The sequence below is a fragment of the Sphaeramia orbicularis genome, chromosome 1, assembly GCF_902148855.1.
Source record: "Sphaeramia orbicularis chromosome 1, fSphaOr1.1, whole genome shotgun sequence".
NCBI classification, from domain to species: Eukaryota; Metazoa; Chordata; class Actinopteri; order Kurtiformes; family Apogonidae; genus Sphaeramia; species Sphaeramia orbicularis.
Window position 1 is genome coordinate 23,277,881 of NC_043957.1, and position 10,797 is coordinate 23,288,677.

Genomic DNA, 10,797 nt, shown 5'->3' on the forward strand with positions numbered 1-10,797 from the left:
CATTATAATCTCTTGAATATAGCTATCTGCCAACTTAATTTACATATTCTCCTGTCCATAATCTCCTGCTCCTTTGGTTGTATTTGTCTCTTGTCTTTATGTTATTTGTGTGTCTTAGTTTAGTTAATAAAGTATTTATATGTATATAAATCCATTGCCTCAGTTGTGCTTTGTGTACTATTATTCACACATGGGTTCACTGTCCCGTCACAAAGTTCTATCAACCTATGCAAGATTTCCAAATTATTGTTTGGGTTAATTTACGTTTAAGGTTCAATAGTCAGATGCAGGCATCTTCAACTATAAATCTGTAATTGAATTAATCTAGAGACCAACGCTCTATGTTTAAAAATAATTTGGCTTACTATTGCTACACTGATATGACCTGGTTTATGAAGCTCTGGAATTTCTCCTTGACTTTGAGCATCTTCTTTCTCCAGAGGCAGTTATTATTATTTAAAAATGATCATTTAGGATTATATTGTGACAAATATTTCGGATATCTAACATCTAAAACAATTCTAATATATCATATACAATAATGATGTTGAGTACAGTTATGTGAAATCTTACTCTGAAACGTCCTATGAAATTTTCAACAATTAAAGCAAATTAAAAACATTTCAATAGTACTTATAATACACAATTATGAATCCAAAGTTTCCCAATAGTTTTGTCTGTAGAGTGCACAAAATTAACAAATTGGGGAAAAAAAAAAAAAAAAATCAACACCCTCTTAAATCAATATGTTACAGTCTCTAAACAATTAAAAGGTAAACTGCCTCAAAGGAAATGGAAACCCCAACATAAGAGAAGGACACCATGAAAATTAAATGATTTAAGGGATTTTATTCATCAATCAAACAAACACAATCAAGATAATTAAGAATTAAATCATTTTAAAAAAACAGGAACTCAAAAGCCAATATATACAAAAATAAACTCAAAGAACCAAAAGGACCAGGTGATGCCGGCAAAAATTAATAAAATGGAGGGAGAAGGCAGCCCCCCCCCACCCTATAGGGATGTAGAAGCGGATCCCCCTCCCTACCTGAAAAACTTACTATAGTTAAAGCTAAGAACAAAAAGAGTGACCACTGGCCACCCCCAGGCCAAAACTAAAAGAAATTAACTTAAATGTTGTAAACATTTAAGTTACCGGGAAACCAGTAACCAGGAAAAGTTTGTGTGTATCTGTGTGTGGGGGGTCGAGCTTTGGAATGGGTTGGGGGTAGACCTCAGGTACTGTCCAAACATTCAAAATTTAAAAAAAAAATGTACAAAGAAATGGTTTTTTTTCACAATATCTGGCTCAAGGAAGGGTGTGAACATTATTTAGATTGTCAGGTTGTTATGTTGTATGGTGTGTGTGTGTAGTGGGTGTGGATGTGGGTCGGTGTACAGATGCAGATATAAATTGGTGTATATGTGTATGTGACTGTATGTGTATGGGTGTACAGGTCTGTAGGGGTGTGTTTATAGATAATCATAATCTTATGTTGTATATCAAGTGATTTTGCACTAACAGTCTGAGGACTGGCATCGGGGGGTAGGACTGGATAAGCAGGGGCTTCTTCCTACTCCCTTTCAGGCACAACAGTTGTTCTTTTTTCTATTATTCTATTCTTTATTTTTGTTTTGTTTTATTTTTTTTTTTGTTTTGTAATATGTTTGTGTCTGAAATAAGCTAAACTAAATGTTAACTTACAGAAAAAGGCTTTCTAGCCAAAAACTGAAACTGTGTGTCTGAGGTCTTTCTGTGTCTGGGTCTCTGTTCAGCTGACTGGCTTTTGTAGAGCCCAGGATTATCAAATGAACTGCAGGTCTACCAGCCTGACTGGGAGAGAGAGCCACAGACAGGAGTAAACAGTGCATGATGTCATGGCCCCATGCAACAAGTGGCATAATTTTTGGGTTTTTCTAAAAACAAAAAATATCATATCCTCATACCTTTGGTTCAGTTTTTTCAGTTTTTTTTTTGAAAATACTTGAAAATTCTGACTAAAGGCCATTATTTTAAGGAGGCAACAAAATGTAACAAAATAAGAAACTAAATGAACAAACTGAACAAAGATGAACAAACAATTAAAAAGGGAAAAAATAATCAATACAATGAAACAGAATTAACAGATGTGGTGTCAAATGACATGTCACCCCTCAGTTTTATCCACAGTTATATAACGAGAAACATTCTGGTTATGTTGTAAAACGAGGATTATAGTCAAGACATGTATGGAGTATGTGATTATTGATGAAAATAAATGAATAGATGTACAAATAAATGTGTAAATCAACAGATGCACATGGTTACATTACTCTTCTGATGGAAGGCACAAACAGCTCTGTCACTACTTTCAACACACAGTCATCGGTTTTGCAATAGCTGCTCTCAAACTTTGCCAAAACCTGGGGATGTGGTTGTCGTCGTCAGGCCATTCCAGGTACGTCCTGGAGTTCATGACTTTGCGCAGCTTACAGAACCTTTTGGGGATGGTGTTTTTGTCGATGGGCTCCAGCAGAACCAGAACCACGGTGTCGTCGTTGTGGTCCAACATCCTGAAGTGAGTGTAGTCCAGCTCATACTTGCACCATTCACTCTTGATGAAATGCTGAGAGAGGATGAAAACCGTCTTGTGACTCTGCTCTATGGCCTCCATGATGTTGTCCAGGATCCAGCCTCCGGGGGCAAAGTCCCTCTTGTGGAGGCAGAGACTCAGAGGGGGCTCGGACTCCTCCAGCTCCGGGATCAGGTGAGCCTCCACCCAGCCGGCATCCATCTCACTGTAGGAGACGAAGGCATCGTACTTGAGTTCCCCCTTGGTTATAACAGGCCTCCTCTTTGCCCTGATCCAGGCCCAGGTCATTGTCATGTACCACACGACATTGAACTTGTAACAAAGGCCAACAATGACCAGGACCACAACCAGGATGCTGAAACACAGCAGAGAAAAGGCCAAAGCAGTGTGGCACTCAAACACCGACAGTCGCACCTCCGTTACAACCTCCCCTCTAACGGCGTCAGGAGACTCACAGATGTAGGACTTGAACTCGTCTCTGATTTTGACTCGATTCGTCAAGTCGTTGTTCATGAAAGCCACAAAATCACATGAACAGACATATGTGTTTGCACCAGCCTCCAGAATATCCAGCATTTTGTATTCATCCAGACTGTCATGGCTGAATGTCTGCAAGCCGTTATTCTGAATGGACATGAAAGTGAGGTGAGGGAACAAACCTCCATGGGGAAAACTGCCAATTTTGTTGCCAGAGATGTACAAGTCTGTGAGAGACGGCATCTTCAAATTAAACACAGTTAAAGAATTGTTGGAAAGGTCGAGGATCTGTAAGCTTTCTGGCAGACAAGAGGTCACCTGTGTTAGATGAGCTGATGACAAGTTTAAATACCTAAGAGCTGGGGGCCACTGACAAGTGTCCGGCATGTCATTAAAGCTGTTCCCACTCATGTCGATGTTTTCTAACTTTCTCAGTCCAGTAAAGAGCTCACTGTCAATCGTCTCAAGGTGATTCTTGCTGATATTGATGGTTTTGAGGTTCAAAAAGACTCCACCATCTCCGTCGCACATCATTTCCTTAAAGGTAAGATCGAATAACATGTTCTGACTTAAGTCCAGGTACTCTAAGCTGATAAAATCTGCAGTTCCACATGGAATCGCAAACACCTTTGAATCCAACACAGAAATCCGCCGCAGCTTGTTTAATGATGGCTGCAGAAAAATGAGAGCTGGGAAAACATGAAATGGAGTTACTTCAACGTTTTTGAAGGAAACAACTTCCAGGTGTTTTTGGTTGTTAGGTATGACAAGCTGTGTTTCCGACAATAACATGACTTTAGTATCTTCAATCATAAATGTACTGATTTCAGAGTCAGACATTAAATCCAGAAGCTTGAAACAAACCTCAACTGACAAGTTACAGTTATTAAAAGAGAAGGTTCTTATGCCACGATTGAAGGCCAACTCAACTGGAGACATCTGATAGTTCTTAAACAACTCTGTGTCGGTGAAAGTCAGGGTTGTATTCGGTTGCACAGCGTCACTGAGTATGTCTTCTACAAGTTGCAAATTCTTCTGAAACGGATCATTAAGACCAAGTGTTGCATGACTAATAGCCTCAATCACTCTCAGACTTCCTTTGTCATACTTCTGCAGGTTTCTGCCGTCAAAAACCAACTCCTCCAGGCAACCGAGTCCTGAAAAGTCGCCCTTCCGAACAGACTGAAGCAGTGGTCCTCCAAAATGTAGCTTCTTCAAGTTCTTCAGCGGCTGAAACAGACTGTCCTGACTCAGTGATTGGTATCTGTTCCCCAAAATATTCAAGGACTGAAGAGAGGGAAGGTGTCTGAACCATTCTGCTGACAAAGTATCCAGATCATTTTCAGACAGGTCCAGGTTCTCCAGGTTCTTCAGAGGTGAAAATGCTTCCCGGTCAATCATGTTTATTCTGTTGTTGCTAATAATCAAAGACCTCAAACTGGAATATCCAAGGAAGTCGTCATGCAGGATGGATGTTATCCAGTTGAAGGAGAGGTTGAGGACGGTGGTGAGTTTGGAAGTCGTGGTGGGGACTTGTTGGAGTTGTTTCCATGAGCAGTTACAGGACGTTTGGTCACAGCGGTCGCATCGAGGTCTGGAGACTGAAAGGACTTCACATGTCAGCAGATGGACAAAGACCAGGACCACCAGGGACGCCATCTTCAGTCACTATTGAACACAAAAGACGTCTGTTAAAGCATCAGAGGGTTTTTTAACCATCAAAACCTACATCTTCCATTAGTTTTCAGCTCATATCTTCAAAAGTACAACTGATGAATAATAACAATAACAATAATAATTTAAAAAAAAAAAAAAAAAAAAAATAATAATAATAATAATAATAATAAAATAGATAGTTACAGTCTTTGTTTTCAGGATTTATTCCTTCTGCTTGGAACTACTACTACTACTACTACTACTAAATACAACTAGTACTACTACTGCTACTACTACAAATAGTACTAGTAGTAGTACTAATGCTAATACTGCTACAACTAGAACTACTATTACTAATAAAAATACAACTAGTGCCACAACTAATACAACTACTACTACTACTATGACTAATAATAATAATACAACTAGTACTACTACTACTGCTACTACATCTACTAATACAACTAGTACTACTACTGCTACTACTACAAGTAGTGCTACTAATACAACAAAAACTACTCCTGCAACAACTAGTACTACTACTACCAGGTGCTGCTTCCTTTACCTTTACTTTCCAAACCTCTGAACCATTATCTGTTTTGTGCCTGTTTTTTTGATTGATTTGTTGTATTATTTTCTCACATAATACTCTAAGAACACAGTGGGTTGATAAAACCCCAGTGATCAACAAAAGAAGCCAGAGGAACAAATAAGTAAACAAGAAAAAAACTATCTAAAATGATATTACAATAAACAAATAGACTGTCATTTTAATGCAGATTCATTCATGAAAGGTCTGAAGTATTTAAAGTCTAGAATCATGAAAAGTGTAAATACCTTCAGAGGCTTCAGTGTTTTTCTTGCAGGTGAATGTTCTTCTGTCACTGAGGACAAAAGGATGTAAATGATGGTTCTGTCTCACTTGACTTTTTTCAGCCACTTGAGGAAGTGTAAAGACAGATGTCTGCACCAAAAGCAGGAACATTTTTTCTTTTTTTATAGACTCCTGTCATATGTGCATACTTATTTGCATTCAAAAACCACCTCCTGTGGTATATTTTCAGGGTTTGTGGTGTTGAAACCACAGGACTTATTGTCACCCCCCACCCCCTGCCATCATCATCTGGTCCACTTCAATACTCCTTTTAGTAATATTTATATCGAATCAACACCCTAACTTTCTTCTTTCTTAATGATTTGTGTGTTGTTTCCTGTCATCTGAACCAGACCTGAATAAAATGAGAAACAACAAAGATGCTAATACAAAAAAAAAGAATGTTTTATGTAAACTGCTAATTGAAATGTGGATGATGGGAAACATAATGCAGAACAAAAGGTGATGAAGGGACTCACCTTCTTCTCAGGTGTCACAGGAGTTCTGGCTAAAATGAGTAGTAAAGGGAAAAAAAAAAAAAGACCATCGTCCCTGTGTCTCACTGACATCTTCCATCAATAATCAATGACTTGAATTTGTGAGGTTGTCAGGTTCTGTCTGTGTTACAGTCTTGTGGTCCTGATGCAGGAGATCAATCTCCCAATAGAAGTGGTGATACTTTCACTGGAGAACTCACCTAATGAAATTAAAGTCCATACATGACACTGAACCGACCTCAACACCGTCAAATCCCTTCTAAAAACTCACTTATTTAAGATTGCTTTTAATGTTTATTTCATATTCATATAGTGGCCTATTGCACCTGCTTTTATCTGTTTTTAATGTGTTTGGTTTCTGTTTTTTTCTGCTTTATGTAAAGTGTCTTTGAGTTCCATGAAAAGCGCTATACAAATAAAATGTATTATTATTATTATTATTATTATTATTATTATTATTATTATATCAGTGATCAATAGGAAATATATTGATATCTGTAACCATTTACATGCTATAAGCCATAAAAATATGGTCCATTATGAGTAAATTTTAAAAATTTCAAAAATTTGTTAAAAAAAAAAAAATTTAAAAAAAAACAACAAACAAACAAACATATATATATATATATATATATATATATATATATATATATATATATACATACATATATATATATATATACATATATATATATATATATATATATATATATATATATATATATATATATATATATACAGGGTGACCCAAAAAAACAGGAATTTTTGAAGTGTGTATTGGCAGACATGAGCAAGTGGCAGCACTGTGAGACAGTGACCTTGAGCAAGTTAACACACCCCCATTTTAGTAACCATTGGCGGCTGTGTTCGGAATTGTTCGGTAACCGTGTGATCTCAAGATTCGGTAACGTTCCCTGGCCCCCTAGATCACCAGATTTGTCCGTTTGTGATTTTTTCTTGTGGGGCTATCTCAAGAGTAAAGTGTACATGACTCGACCAAGAACTCTGGATGAGTTAAAACAGAGAATTCAGGATGAAATTCACAGTATCCCAGCTGAGATGTTGCAGCGGTCAATGAGGAATCTCAACAGCAGATTTCAAGAATACGTTCGTACAGGAGGACGCCATCTACAGGAAGTAATTTTTAAAAAATGAAAATTCCATCATTGTTTCTTAAATGGCATGTTTTAAGGTTTCAGTTACTATGAATAAAATATTTTTCTTCCATCACTCTTGGTTTTATTGGATTGTTAAAAAGTTCCCGTTTTTTTGTGTCACCCTGTATGTATATGTGTGTATATATATATATATACATATATATATATATATATATACATATATATTAGGGATGCACCGATACCGATACCAGTATCGGGCATCGGCTCCGATACTCAGTGTGTGTACTCCTACTCGTAAAAGTAATCCGATACAAATGCACCGATAACACTTACGGCCGTGTGACATTCCCAGTTCAGTGCAGCAGGTAGAGGGAGGAGGAAGAATGTGTGTGAGTTTGAAGAGTGTGGAGATTTTTCAAAATAAGCGATGGTGATAAAAGTAACGCTGACTGCAAGTAATGTTAAAGACACACATACAGACGCAGCGTTCTGTCTGTCCTCTGCGTACATTCCATCTGTTTACCAGGTGTTGGTGGAGACAGACAATACCAGCGGGAGTATGGAGCGGTGCGGACCACCGCCAGCGGAAGTGAAAACGAAACATATCGCTCATTTCTCTTTTCTCTACCTCCTGAAGCTAAGCTTTTAAACCTTACCAGTGAAAACGCTGCAATATTACTTTCACATTAGTGTTACCTCTGTCGTCTCCATGTTTGTTATTACTGACTTTCTTCTTCTTCTCAAAAAAACTTTCCTCTTCTTCGTGGTATTTGTCCAGTATGGTTAATTCAGAGCGGCGCCCCCTGGTGGATTAATTGAGAAACGCTCATTCCAACGCAATAAATATCAGTTGCAGCACTTTGTTCCAGTCAGACTAATGACAATAAAGCACATTTACAAAAGGAACTAAGAACTGGAATGGGATTATTAAGTACTCGTATCAGTACTCTGTATCAGCAAGTACTCAAATGTAAGTACTCGTACTCAGTCTGGAAAAAAGTGGTATCAGTGCATCCCTAATATATATATATATGTACACACACACACACACACACACACACACACACACACACACACACACACATTTCTCAAAACTGTGAATAAACTTCGTAGACATTGTCCCAAGGACGCTACATTAAAAAAAAAAACAAAAAACTGAAATCATCCTGTTCGCTAAGCAGCTGCTGTTCCTCTCAGGCTGGTTTAAACTGGTCCAAAATGGCTGATGTGTTCAAGTGTCACAGAAACAGGGTGAAGTGGCTGATAATGGCGTATATATCTTTTTTTTTTTTTTTTTTTTTTTAAATGTAATCAACTTTGCATGTCCAAGCCCATCTGAGGCTATTCACAGTAAAAAAAAAAAAAAAAAAAAAAAAAGTGTCTACACCTTTTCATGTATCATCTTAATGTCATTAGTAGTGATCTGTCCTACATTGTACCTGTAACCATTTTCTATTCTACATTTGGACCAGGTGTCTCAATGTGAGGAAATAAACAATTATCCCTGCACCCATAAACTGAGCACAAATGGAACTATCTTGAAAATCTCACAGCTGTAAATAAACTGTATTTAAGTAGGTTAAGGTGCCATAAAATGTGATTTACTAACATTTTTAATATTTTACTCTAATATGTTTGAATATTTACGAAAGAGCAGGAAGTTTTATGAAGATATTTTCAAGTTATAACATGATATAATGACATGACATGAATTGTGTACAGATAACACGCCACTTTTATTGGCGTGTTATCTGTACACATTATAAGCTTTCCGTGAATATGTTCACATTGCGTCAAATACCACGCAATTAGCGGTTAGGTTTTGGGTTAGCAGTTAGAGGTTAGCAGCTACAGATACAGAGACCTTGGCGCACACTGATATGCGATAAAATGCTGTTGAATAACGCGCGAAAGGATGAAAATGTGTACATATAGCACGCCAAATGCCATAAGAACTGGTGTGACATACAATTTCATGAGATCAGTCTGGATATAATGTGAAATATGTTGCAAATGTTCTAAAAAAAATTTACTTTTAAGAATAAGGCAAGTTTGTTAGAGCATGAAAATATAAAAACCTTTTAAAAATAAACAAAAATAAATACATGTACGAAGGTAACGCTACTATAAAAGTAACAAATGTATTCATTTAAGATGTTAAGGATTCCTGCATAGAATAAAACAGACTGGTATATTATTCAAGTACAAAACCTTTTTTTTGTTTATTTTCTATGAACAGAACTGCAAAACATCTAGAAAAATATACAACAAATGCTTAACCTTTCACAACATTTAACATTTGAAAATGGGAACATAAAAGAAAAGGAATATTCACATTTTCCCCATTAATGATAAAAGAACATTCATTTTTATTTCCTTTCTTTTACATATCATGGTTTTATATGTTTGCCATTACTGTTAAGGTCTGCTGTTTGTTTATTTGTTTGTTTTTTTCAAGGTCGTTCACACGTCGCCGCAGTATCCGGAGTCGTTGGAGAGCTGCGAGTTGGAGCTGCGGTTGGATGAGGAGTTCCAGATGTCCAGGTTCATGTGGGGGCCGAACGGGTTGAAGCCGGGGTAGTGGAGGGGGCCGCAGGAGGCCTCGGGCTCCCGGCTGAAGGGGGAGTGGGGCGGGGTGACGGGGGACACGGGGGACATGGGGGCCGAGCGCTCAGGCTGGAAGTGGCTCTGGTAAGGCTCACTCTGCGGAGTCCAGATGGAACCGAACAAACTGGACATCGGAGAAAGGCTGCGGGTCCCAGAGAAGTATGGCTAAAGGAGTACAAATACACAGGACACAGTCAGAATACTGCAACACAAATACACAGTACACAGTCAGGATACTTCAACACAAATACACAGTACACAGTCAGAATACTTCAACACAAATACACAGTACTCAGTCAGAATACTGCAACACAAATACACAGTACACAGTCAGAATAATTCAACACAAATACACAGGACACAGTCAGAATACTGCAACACAAATACACAGGACACAGCCAGAATACTGCAACACAAATAGACAGTACACAGTCAGGATACTTCAACACAAATACACAGTACACAGTCAGAATACTGCAACACAAATACACAGTACACAGTCAGGATACTTCAACACAAATACACAGTACACAGTCAGAATACTGCAACACAAATACACAGTACACAGTCAGAATACTGCAACACAAATACACAGTACACAGTCAGAATACTTCAACACAAATACACAGTACTCAGTCAGAATACTTCAACACAAATACATAGTACTCAGTCAGAATACTGCAACACAAATACACAGTACACAGTCAGAATAATTCAACACAAATACACAGTACACAGTCAGAATAATTCAACACAAATACACAGGACACAGTCAGAATACTGCAACACAAATACACAGGACACAGTCAGAATACTGCAACACAAATACACAGTACTCAGTCAGAATACTGCAACACAAATACACAGTACACAGTCAGAATAATTCAACACAAATACACAGTACACAGTCAGAATACTTCAACACAAATACACAGTACACAGTCAGAATACTTCAACACAAATACACAGTACACAGTCAGAATAATTCAACA

General features: G+C 37.7%; 2 protein-coding genes across 4 annotated transcripts in view; both read right to left on the reverse strand.

Moving 5' to 3' along the window:
- Nucleotides 1-1,668: 1,668 nt before the first annotated feature.
- Nucleotides 1,669-4,712, reverse strand: LOC115416944 (toll-like receptor 2). Its single transcript, XM_030130821.1, has one exon. It carries the CDS (start codon nt 4,710-4,712, stop codon nt 2,355-2,357), a length of 2,358 nt encoding a protein of 785 aa, XP_029986681.1. The 3' UTR covers nt 1,669-2,354.
- Nucleotides 4,713-9,401: 4,689 nt separating this feature from the next.
- tmem131l (transmembrane 131 like) overlaps nt 9,402-10,797 on the reverse strand; it is a 46,989-nt gene continuing 45,593 nt past the window's right edge. For all 3 annotated transcript variants that reach the window (XM_030129807.1, XM_030129740.1, XM_030129669.1), the window contains one exon: nt 9,402-9,970. In XM_030129807.1, coding sequence (XP_029985667.1) covers nt 9,662-9,970 — 309 coding nt within the window. In that variant the 3' untranslated portion in view covers nt 9,402-9,661. The remainder of the gene's footprint in view (nt 9,971-10,797) is intronic.

Bases quoted from the DNA above. Each gene is read 5' to 3' on its own strand.
- LOC115416944 (XM_030130821.1), bottom strand. From the start codon at position 4,712: ATGGCGTCCCTGGTGGTCCTGGTCTTTGTCCATCTGCTGACATGTGAA.